The sequence below is a fragment of the Sinocyclocheilus rhinocerous genome, unplaced genomic scaffold (genome assembly GCF_001515625.1).
Source record: "Sinocyclocheilus rhinocerous isolate Xijiao unplaced genomic scaffold, SAMN03320098_v1.1 scaffold348, whole genome shotgun sequence".
Lineage (NCBI taxonomy): Eukaryota > Metazoa > Chordata > Actinopteri > Cypriniformes > Cyprinidae > Sinocyclocheilus > Sinocyclocheilus rhinocerous.
In genome coordinates, this window is record NW_015635025.1 from 920187 (window position 1) to 931098 (window position 10912).

Genomic DNA, 10912 nt, shown 5'->3' on the forward strand with positions numbered 1-10912 from the left:
CTTGAAAAAAATGGTAGTATAAGCATTCTGTGATCACAATGAAGAAAGGGTGAAATTAGCACAAAGCCAGAAAACAGGAAATGACATCACAGAGGGGACACCCCAGCACTCATGACAAGATCAGTTTGATTCTTAAAAATTATTTGACCTTTTTATAGCATGGCAGGGTTAGTTCTGTGGCCTGTACCATGAAGCCGGTTTAGCTGGCTAGTCAGGTGTATTTTAGATTAGTCTGCACCGAGGCTGGGTTTTAGTTACCATAACTTACACTGCACAGCTACCCTTGTTCTGGGTAAGAGATCTCAAACTCCAACTGGACCAATCAGCTGTGAGCAAACTGACACATCTCTGATGCAATAAAGCCACTCCCCCACTGGCATGTGATTGGCTGTTCGTTACTGATGTCACACTTTCAAGTGCACACGCTCCAAATGTCACCGTACAGGCCTCAGGTCGTGATTAAAGAAGCATCTGTTTGAAAATAATGATTAAGATATGTGCTATCATGCATTCAAGGTTTAAAGAAAACATGCATGTAGAATTTAAATTGAAAAATATATAGTTGTACCTGGTACATGGTTTATTCTGTCCAATAGTGCTTCTCATTGAAACAGCTGGCTCAAGAGAATATTCTTATTTACATCTTTTTATTTTTTTAACTGAACAGAAAACTATGCATTATGATGGACAGTATTCAGTAGCAGTAATCCAATATTTCATTCTGAAAATACGAATGTCTTTGGTGCCATCTAGTGGAAACCATGACATTAAAATATTTACTAAATGACAAAGTGCAACATTTAAAAACTGCATTTGAGTTATGAAATATAACTCCATTGTAGAGTATGTGTCCAAACAAGCAATCATTACAAATTTAAATCAACCAAAATAAAGGAGAATAAAAAGCACACACAGGACGTCTGTTTTGCAGCTGAAGTGTGAAGACATCACATGGAATAGAGGCAGCATTTAGGTTGCCAGCACAAAGCAATGCATCCGACTCAGGCCTGCCACAAGCTCTTGTGAAACAAAGTGTGCACTGGAGCTGCTTGCAGCGTGTCTTGATATCTATCAGCTCTTTGTTGTGGCTTGTGCACGGCAGCATCAGCGGAAACCGTCTCAAGTAAGAACATGTGCTGCACTTTAGCAAGTCAGCAGCAGTGGCGATGAAGCCCAAGCCTGATGAAACTTTCTCTCCGTGTCAGGAAGACGTCCAATCCGAAATACAGAGCACTTCAATCACACAAGCCAATGCAACTCAAAGAAGGGCACGCAAACTGTGTAAAAATTTATTTTGCATAATTTAAAATAATTTCACGGTTAGTTCATTTATACAATTTGTTTTGGTTATAAAAAGGCAGTTTTGACAAAAATCGAGTTCCCAGTGTATAAATGTAGTACCACATACCATAGACACACAGCCGCACTATTACTCTGAAAGATGAAACGGAAAGCAGTTCACGGTCACAATCGCTCGTCATTCACCACCGTCACACCTAATAGTGATAGCAGCGTTTGCACAGATTTCATTTCCCTTACACAGCAACAACACTTCCATGGAGTTTGGCAACTGAATTCAAAGTAAGGAATGATTCGAGACACTGTCCTGGTTTAACGACAGAAACAAACATTGCGAATGGTATCAGGTGTGACTCAAACGTTAACATACACGTGTCCAGTTACTCCACAATACATCTTTGTTTTTTTCCAAAGGCACTCTTTGGCCATGTTTGGCAGACAATTCAGAAAAAGCTAAAAACACACAAAAAATTGACTGTTTCAGTTATTAAAACATTGGCTGTCTAGTCACAGGTTTCCACACCACACTGCCATTCAACGATGTCAGTTTTGCAAAAGGTTTAACCACGACTTCCAGTTCTGAAAGCTAATCACATATCAGCGGAGTAAAACATCACATCAAAACCCTGCAGCTCACCGACCGGAAATCGTCTCGCATCTTAAAGGCTGATGTACGTTGAGGATACTGAAATACAGTGGCCAGTGCTGTTCGGGCCTCTTTTTGAACATGCAAAACCAAAAATAAAACTCGTCGGTTAATAATAACATAAACCCAAACCACCGCCTTTGAATGAGATGCGTGTAATGATCTGCTGAACTTCGCAGGGTTTGTACAGATTAGCATGCCTGCTGCTCAGTCTTTGGGTTGGGAAGACACATCAGCGTTTTGGTTTGCGAGGCGTTCACTAAAAACAAGCGACCAGCGACTCTCGTGGAGCGTTAAATACCGAGGCAGAACCGAACTGACATGGCGGCAGATAAGAGTAACTCTATGGTGAACTCCAGTAACCTGACTGTCCATCTCTGAAGAGGAAAATACAGGCCGATGCCTGAATCTGCCATCGCGACAACAGTACTAACGCTTGTTTAGCAGTGGGACGCGGCCGTTATTAAACGGCACATAAGGCACGATTCTCAGGATGATGGGTTAACAAAACTTCAGGGTCACATTTAACCCCAAAATCACAAGTAAGAAAATATATTTTGCTAGTTTGGACCATTAAGACGTTTTGCATTTGTAAAATATAATTGGAAATGTACAGCATTACAGTATTTGTTGAACTATAAATATATTTTAAAAATCAGTCATTGCGTCTGGGAGACATTTCTTTCTTGCATTGTGGGAAATTACCTTTTTTTTTTTTTTTGCATTATTGGATTTTATTGCTCCTTGAAAAGATTTCATTTCTTTATGGAAAGTATAATAATTTTTTTCCTTTGATTTTGGAGTAAAATACAACCTGCAGTTTTCTATATGAAATTCACACTTGTATCAGTGCAACCCAAACAATCCATTTTACACAACCTGTCGAAATATTGCTGAACAGCTATGGATAAAACATATGCGCATTTAAAAAAAATAATTTTGAAGGCACATCAAAGATTTGTCTGGGACATCTATAACTGTAAGTCTGATGTGTCTACCTCATTCAGTCTTCATTATATTGCACTTTATCGAAACGCACAGGACGCCGCGAGTCAAGGCAGTAGAAATCCCTACAGGCTCCCGACGGACACGGACGATCCTTATCTTTTATTACGTGGATCTGGCAACAAACTTATTAATCAACAACAAAAAACAGGCAAGCAACTTTAGAATGGTTTACAAGGGAATGAGACACGAAGTAGTCAGCGAAACCAAATCAGAAAGTCCTTAAAGAGCGAGAAAGTGAGATGAGACCAGGATGGGCCCCTGTACATCTTGTTTACGAGTTCATCTACGTCTCGGCCGACTATAAGAGCACACACTTCTTGGTATTCTTTTTGGTAACGGGGTAGAGCACGGCGCGCACGGCCTCCACGAACACCTCTCGCACTCCCTCCTGCAGCAATGCAGAGCACTCCAGGTACTTGACGGCGCCGATCTGCTTGGCCAGAGCGCCGCCCTGCTGGTGAGATGTGGGCGCCAGGCCCTGCTCCTTCAGCTTCTTGACCGTCTCCGAATCCGTGCGCAGATCCCTCTTAGTGCCCACCAGCAGGATGGGAACGCTGGGGCAGTGGTGGGTCACCTCGGGGTGCCACTTGTGCCGCACGTTGGCGAAGGACGAGGGGCTGCCGATGGAGAAGCAGATGATGAAGACGTTGGTCTGTGGGTAGGAGAGCGTGCGCAGGCGGTCGTACTCCTCCTGCCCCGCCGTGTCCCACAGGTTGAGGCTGACCGTACGGCCGTCCACGCTCATCTGAGCACTGTAGTTGTCGAACACGGTGGGGATGTACTCCTCGGGAAAGGCGTTGGTGGTGTAGGAGATGAGGAGGCACGTCTTGCCCACCGCCCCGTCGCCCACCACCACACACTTAATAGTCTGCATTCTGCGTCCTCACGGCAGTGGCACCTGCGGCCAAGAGCAGGCTTTGAGACAGAGCACGAAACAGACTGATGCATTCTGTACTCTGCTTAACGGGATAGTTCACCCAAACATGATAATTAGCCCATGAATTACTCACCCTCAAGGCATCCTAGGCGTATATGACTTTCTTCTTTCAGACGAATCCAGTCGGAGTTATATTAAAAATTGTCTTTGATCTTTCAAGCTGTTTAATGCCACTCAGCGGGTGTTGCATGCATCAGTCCAAAAGAAGTGAAATAAAGCGCATGCATCCATAATTAAAAGTGTCTCACTCGGCTCCGAGGGGTGAACAAAGGCCTCCTGTAGCGAATCAATGCGTTTTTGTAAGAAAAATATCCATATTCAAAACGTAATAATCACTTTAATGTAGCTTGCGCCAGCAGTTGTACACAGAAGCAGTTCCGGGGTTATGACGTATGAGGTCAGCTTTGCGCCGGTGAGTCTCGTGAAAACCAACGTTTGTTAACAGGAGCAAAGGAAGCAAAGTTTCCTTACTTTAGTAAAGGAAAACCAGTCTCCTCTTGGCTTATATCCAAATCCTCTGACATTCTTCTTTACAAATCCTCGTTTTGTACTTCTAATTAGTGACCGTTGTTTTGTTTTGATCTCTCCGCTGCGCTTCCGCGTGCGTCACTTCTAAGCGGCGCATGCGCAACGCTGACATCGATTCGCTACAGGAGGCCTTTGTTCACCCCCCGGAGCCGTGTGAGACACTTTTTATTATGGATGCATGCGCTTTATTTCACTTCTTTTGGACTGATGCATGCAACACCCGCTGAGTGGCATTAAACAGCTTGAAAGATCAAAGACAATTTTTAATATAACTCCGACTGGATTCGTCTGAAAGAAGAAAGTCATATACACCTAGGATGCCTTGAGGGTGAGTAATTTATGGGCTAGTTTTCATTTTTGGGTGTACTAACCCTTTAAAAAGTGAAAAGCACCGTTTCTACCAAAACAGTTATTATGACTATGATAAAAAAACTCTTGTTATTTGGTATCAGCACTTTGTTGTCATAAAAAAGATATTATCCCGTGTGTCGTGTTGAAAATCCTCCACCTTATTTGGTGTTTCAGGTCAGAAATGTCCAGCCTTTTAAACTGCTTGAAATCTCTCATTATGCTGCATTATCGTGAAATATTGGGCTCTATATATTTGTCAACACATTTTCTTTAAATTGGCACAGGTTTTGTAGTTTTTATTTATTTATTTTTGGACCTGTGCTAATTGAAAGAAAATGTGTTGACAAAAAGATTGAACCCAATATTTGGTAAATAATATTGCATAATGAGATATTTATAAGCAATTTTTTTGTAGGCTGGTCATTTTTGATTGGGAACACCAACAAGTGTTACAAGGTGGGAAAAATCCCAAAAGCATAAAATTATAAATATGTTAGGAAGCTGTTATTACCTTACGTGAGCAAAGTCAGTATGTTTTAGTCTAATGTGATAACATTAACTAGCATTTTCAAAAAAAAAAGAAAAGAAAATCCTCTCTGGGTCAAAATGACCAGAACACGACATGAGGGTTCAGCAAAGTAACAAATATTCTGAAAGCTTTTTCAATATCACATATTAATTTCTTACGAACAATATGAACAATAAACGGTGTAAGTATGGTATTTCCTGCCAGAAACATGGTGATTAAGTTCTAACTTTAGATGTATTTGTGCTTTATTATGAAGAATTAATAGAAGTAAAGGGTTTACACTAAGGAAATCAAATTGACCTTGCGTTTCAAATCACAGTAAAAAGAAATTCTGATTAAAAGTTTACAGGATCTCCGCTGGTGCTGCGATCATAATTTGGAACTAAACCCAAACGATCATGATGGGAACAAAACAATACACTGCTGTTCAAAAGTTTGGGATCAGTAAGATCTGTAATGTCTCTTCTGCTCATCAAGGCTGCATTTATTTGATCAGAAATACAGAAAAAAAAACAGTAATATTGTGAAATATTATTGCAATTTAAAATAATGGTTTTCTATTTTAATATACTTTAAAATTTAATTTATTCCTGTGATGCGCAGCTGTATTTTCAGCATCATTACTCCAGTCTTCAGTGCCACATGATCTTCAGAAATCAGTCTAATATGCTGATTTATTATCAGTGCTGGAAACTATTTTGCTGCTTAATATTTGTTTATTTTATTTTTTTTGGAACCTGTGATACTTTTTTTCAGGATCCTTTGATGTATAAAATTTAAAAATAACAGTGCTTATTTAAAATAGAAATCTTTTCTAACAATATAGGCCAAGTCTTTATCACTTTTTATCAATTTAACACATCCTTACTGAATAAAAGCATTAATTTCTTTAAAAAAAAAAATAATAATAATAATGACCCCAAACTTTTGAACTTTTAACTTTTTAATAAATGCTGTTCTTTTTAACTTTCTATTCATCAAAGAATCCTGAAAAAAGTATCACGGGTTCCAAACAAATATTAAGCAGCACAACTGTTTCCAACATTAATAATAAATCAGCATATTAGAATGATTTCTGAAGATCATGTAAGACTGAAGACTGGAGTAATGATGCTGAAAATACAGCTGCGCACCACAGAAATAAATTATATTTTAAAGTATAATTACAACAGAAAACCATTATTTTAAATTGTAATAATATTTCACAATTTTTTTCTGTATTTCTGATCAAATAAATGCAGCCTTGAGGAGCAGAAGAGACTTTAAAACACATTACAGATCTTACTGATCCCAAACTTTTGAACAGCAGTGTATAATTTAGGACTGTTTCCAACAGAGATCCAGCGCCAGGAATCAGAAACCTACATCAGACTCTCAGGTGAGTGAAGTGTCACAATCTCTCTGTTATTGCGGAAGCTGCTAATGCTAGCCGCTAGATTAGCTATCAAACACTTAAGTTAGACAACAAGTCTCGTATTCATATTTAAGTCCTTTACTTAACATAACACATGCTATTAACGATGTGTTAATGTAATTTAACAAGTTACTTAATTTTGGAAACAGCCTTTTCAGACTGACATTGCTTGGCTGCTATTAGCGGTGACTGTCCAAACACCCGTCTACACATCACACGACGCTAAAGCACAACTTATCCGTTATAATAATCAAAATATTACTATAATCAGTAGTTTACTGTACATTGTAATTACGGTTCTTATCGTTATTACGGGTAATACTGTTTTTGGTTTCACTACTGTAGTGTGTGTAAGGATGCTTTGCTAATTTATGTAAAACAGTCAGGCCACGAACGCACTTTTCATATAATAATAATAATAATAATAATAATAGTCGCAGGCTGCAGCGTGAGCGCTGTCGTTTTGACGCGTCGCGCTTCAGTCACACGTTATCAGACGCGCCCAATGACAACAAGTATTTCCTGTATTTCTTTCACACCCGTAACTTGTGTTTTACACAGAAAACGGACATCAGAGCAAACGCGAGTCTTCGTGTAAGCCATAACGCGATGATAAAACTTATGAAACGAGTTTTTAGACGTGCTCACCGCCTCTGAAGTCCTCGCGCCTCTCCGACCAGCGCTCAAAACCGCGCTCGCGCAGACTCTGATCCGCCGGAAGTCGCAGCAGCTCCGCTTCAAAATAAAAGCTCATTCTTTCTCGCGAAAACCTTGTTAGGGATCATTTCTGCGGCTCAGGTTTGAGTGTTGCGTTTGCGACATACTGGATAACGCTCATTTAAATAATTATTAAAAAGGACCGCCCAATCGGGAAACCGGGGTAATAATATATTTCTCTGTAAACACAGATTTGTTTTCATGCTTAGACGCGAGATATAAACTCGCTATTCTACGAGTCTGAATTGTGAGATATAAATTCTGTGTGAAGAAATGTCCAAACGGTGAAATATAAACTCGCAATTGCAAGAAAAAAAAAATCGCAATTCCCTTGTTTATTCTTCTTTGCGCGGCGGAAACAACTGAAGAATTGTCCGAATTCTGAGATTATATCTCGCGCTTCTGACTTTCCCCCTCAGAACGGAGTAGAAAAAAACGTTAAATTGTAATATATAAACTCAGAATTGTGAAATAAAAAGTTTATTCCGTGACAAAAAATAAAAAAAAATTGCAAGAAAGTCAAAATTCTGTTTAAAAGTTAAGAATTTTAGGCATACTAGTATCATAAAATTAAATGTTCAAAAATTATAAACAATTATTTTAAAATGGCAACTGTATTATTACAAAAGTCATATATTTTTGAGTTATGAATTATTATATTGCATGCAAATATGTTGTTTATATTAAAATATTAACTTAAAACCTCAAGGAGTACTTAAAGCAAATATTTTACCTCAAAGGGCTGACAAAAGGGGTTCATTTAACCGGTGCTTTTATCCTAACGCCAAATGTCAAACACCAACTGATTACACAGAGCAAATAATGTTGATCATAACCCACACCTGATGTTACACAGTTATATTAGCAAGAAGCACAAGAAATGCAGTTATGATCCTGGAGCTCCTCCAACACGGAGACATTCAAAACCTGTTTTAAGAGTTTACCTGGAAAACACACAAATACGAGTTCAAACACAATTTTATTATAAAAGACTGCACTGGAATATTACTCTCTTTAAGCCTATTAAATCATTCGATTCCAACATTTAACATCTTCAACAGACATCGGCCTTTGTACAGAGAGGCGGAAAAAGAAAAGCAGAGCGGAGATTGGGATTGTTATGAGACAAACAGAACGTAATCCTTCACAATCATAACACATAACATCACTGATTTAAATAAAGCCAGCTGAAATCACTAGTAAAGGTAGATCAGATTAATTCACCTCACCTGCCCTTTACAGTGTACTTTAAACAAGGACACGGAGCCGTATTGTTGTAGAAGTGCGCTCTATATAAACCTGCTTGATTCTCAATGCTGGTACGATCAGCCAAATTATAATCAATTCCACATCATATTGTTGAGTTATCTTTCATAGTTTCATCCTCTCAGCGCAAACATGTACACGAGCTTACAAGATGGACAGAACAGATGTCATTTAAATATGAAACATTGGTGTCTTGAAACAAAGAAGTCCTGCTTTTATGAACACTCGCTGCAGATATAGACATCCTGGAGCCGTTCAGCCACACATTCAGCCTCATTCATTCCCAAAAAAACCACACTTATCGAAGACACCTTGAGAAGGTCACACCACACGGTGCCCGCAGGCAGGAATGCATGTCTGAATGGCTCGAGGCACACGCTCACCTTACACCCCAGATCAAACGCTTGCAAAGTTCGCTTCAAGACCGATGCAGATTATTTCCAGCAGACACAATGAATGAATTTGAACTCCTAGACATTAAGGGAGGTGGATGAGGAGCCGTGACGATATTGTTTTGTAGCCAAAAACACAGTATGTGTGAAAATAAGGTGTGTATGCCGCTCAGGGAAACACGTTCATGCTCCCAAACCATTCAGTCCATATCAAACGCTCAGGCTTTACTGCTGGCCCTCCTTCTTCTCTCCTGTTTCTCCTCCGGAGCCGGAGCCGGAGCCGGAGCCGCCTTCCCTCTCCGACGCCATCTGACAAACACAAGCACAGTCAATATTACTCCAGTCATCAGGGGACAGACTGCACACAAATAATGTTACAATGCATCAAGTGTACAAAATACAGTATTTCAGGTCAAATTCAGACAATGCTTCTACATAACCTATATGTGACCCTGGAGCACAAAACCAGTCATAAGGGTCAGTTTTTTTTAAATTGCTGAATAAATAAGCTTTCCATTGATGTATGGTTTGTTAGGATAGGACCATATTTGGTCGAGATACAACTATTTGAAAATCTGGAATGCTTTTGTGCTCCAGGGTCACATATGTTTTACTAAACTTCATCACTATTAAATGTCTTTATTATTAATACTACTACCACCACTATTATATTATACAACTGCAATGCTCATCCCAAACAGTCCTTCGGATGAGACGTTAAACAAGGTCCTGACTCTCTGTTAGGGGTGTTGAAATTAACCCATGCATCGTGATGTGGATGATTCTGCATCGATGCAGTGATGGACCATAATCCATTAAAGCCTACTGAGGTCGTTCGCATACGCACTTGTCACGAGAGTATTAAAAAAATGCACCCACTATTTTTAAATCCGAGATCAGGGAACATTTGGGAAAAACCAAGCTTGACAGCGAGTGCATCCACCCGCCGTTATTTCAGTGTTTTACTTTAAATGCTGTTTGGTGTGCAGCGCGTATTAGATGCACGAAACTCACATACTGAGACTTTCACGTTTGCTTTGTGTGTGTTTGTCCTGAAGCTGGATCGCGGCTGCGGTTAATGCATCTCTGAATACTTTAATGATAGGAAATTGATGTAAACACAGTCAGTTATGTTTTCAGAGCAGGACAAAGCATCTGATTTGTGGAAACAGACTGCATTCACACTAATGCACAGATCTATTAAAGCTGCCACTGTCTATGATCTCATCAGTAATAATGCAGAGGGGAAAAAAATTAAAATCCATAACTATGATCGTCTGTAAACTTTCGGACACTCAAAGCACTCTCAAGATACTGAAAGTACTTTTTGTTTATCACTTGTAATTGCCTTTCTCCCCTTTATTACTTTATATTTGCTGGCATGTTTTGAAGCTATATTTATTTGGTTAAGTTCTTAACAAACGTGTTTATTACTAATTTGTAATTATTTTAAAAAGTAGCCTGCTTATATAATTTAATAAAAATGCACAAAATAAATTGGATATAATAGTGATAGAAAAGCGCTATATAAATGTAATGAATTATTAATATTGTTATCAACTGTAATGCTCTTTCAAAACAGTCCACTGTTTGACAGCAAGAGCTCAATGTTTGGATCAATATAAACAACGCAGTGCATTTCTTCCATAATTAAAAGCACATGAAATGTCCTGAAAGCCCGTCAGAAGGCAAAACAGGGCCTTTCGCACCGCTTTAGTTCCAGAACTAAATGTACAGTACTAAAGTACTGGGACGATTTTGCGCGAACTATTTCCCAGTACCATTTAAAGGGTTGCATTCGCACCGAGAGTGTGTACTAAGAAGT

General features: G+C 39.2%; 2 protein-coding genes across 2 annotated transcripts in view; both read right to left on the bottom strand.

Annotated features, from left to right (window-relative positions):
* Window positions 1-1275: 1275 nt before the first annotated feature.
* LOC107746150 (rho-related GTP-binding protein RhoG-like) lies at window positions 1276-7452 on the bottom strand. The gene is made up of 2 exons (XM_016560246.1): window positions 7361-7452; window positions 1276-3851 (listed from the first exon to the last, which is right to left on the bottom strand). The coding sequence occupies exon 2, from the start codon at window positions 3825-3827 to the stop codon at window positions 3252-3254; it is 576 nt and encodes a 191-aa protein (XP_016415732.1). The 5' UTR covers window positions 3828-3851; window positions 7361-7452; the 3' UTR covers window positions 1276-3251.
* Window positions 7453-8389: 937 nt separating this feature from the next.
* Window positions 8390-10912, bottom strand: part of hspa9 (heat shock protein 9) — a 16763-nt gene continuing 14240 nt past the window's right edge. Inside the window, exon 16 of the mRNA XM_016560284.1 lies at window positions 8390-9396. Within this exon, the coding sequence (XP_016415770.1) occupies window positions 9313-9396 (84 nt within the window). The 3' untranslated portion in view covers window positions 8390-9312. The remainder of the gene's footprint in view (window positions 9397-10912) is intronic.

Bases quoted from the DNA above. Each gene is read 5' to 3' on its own strand.
- LOC107746150 (XM_016560246.1), bottom strand. From the start codon at position 3,827: ATGCAGACTATTAAGTGTGTGGTGGTGGGCGACGGGGCGGTGGGCAAG.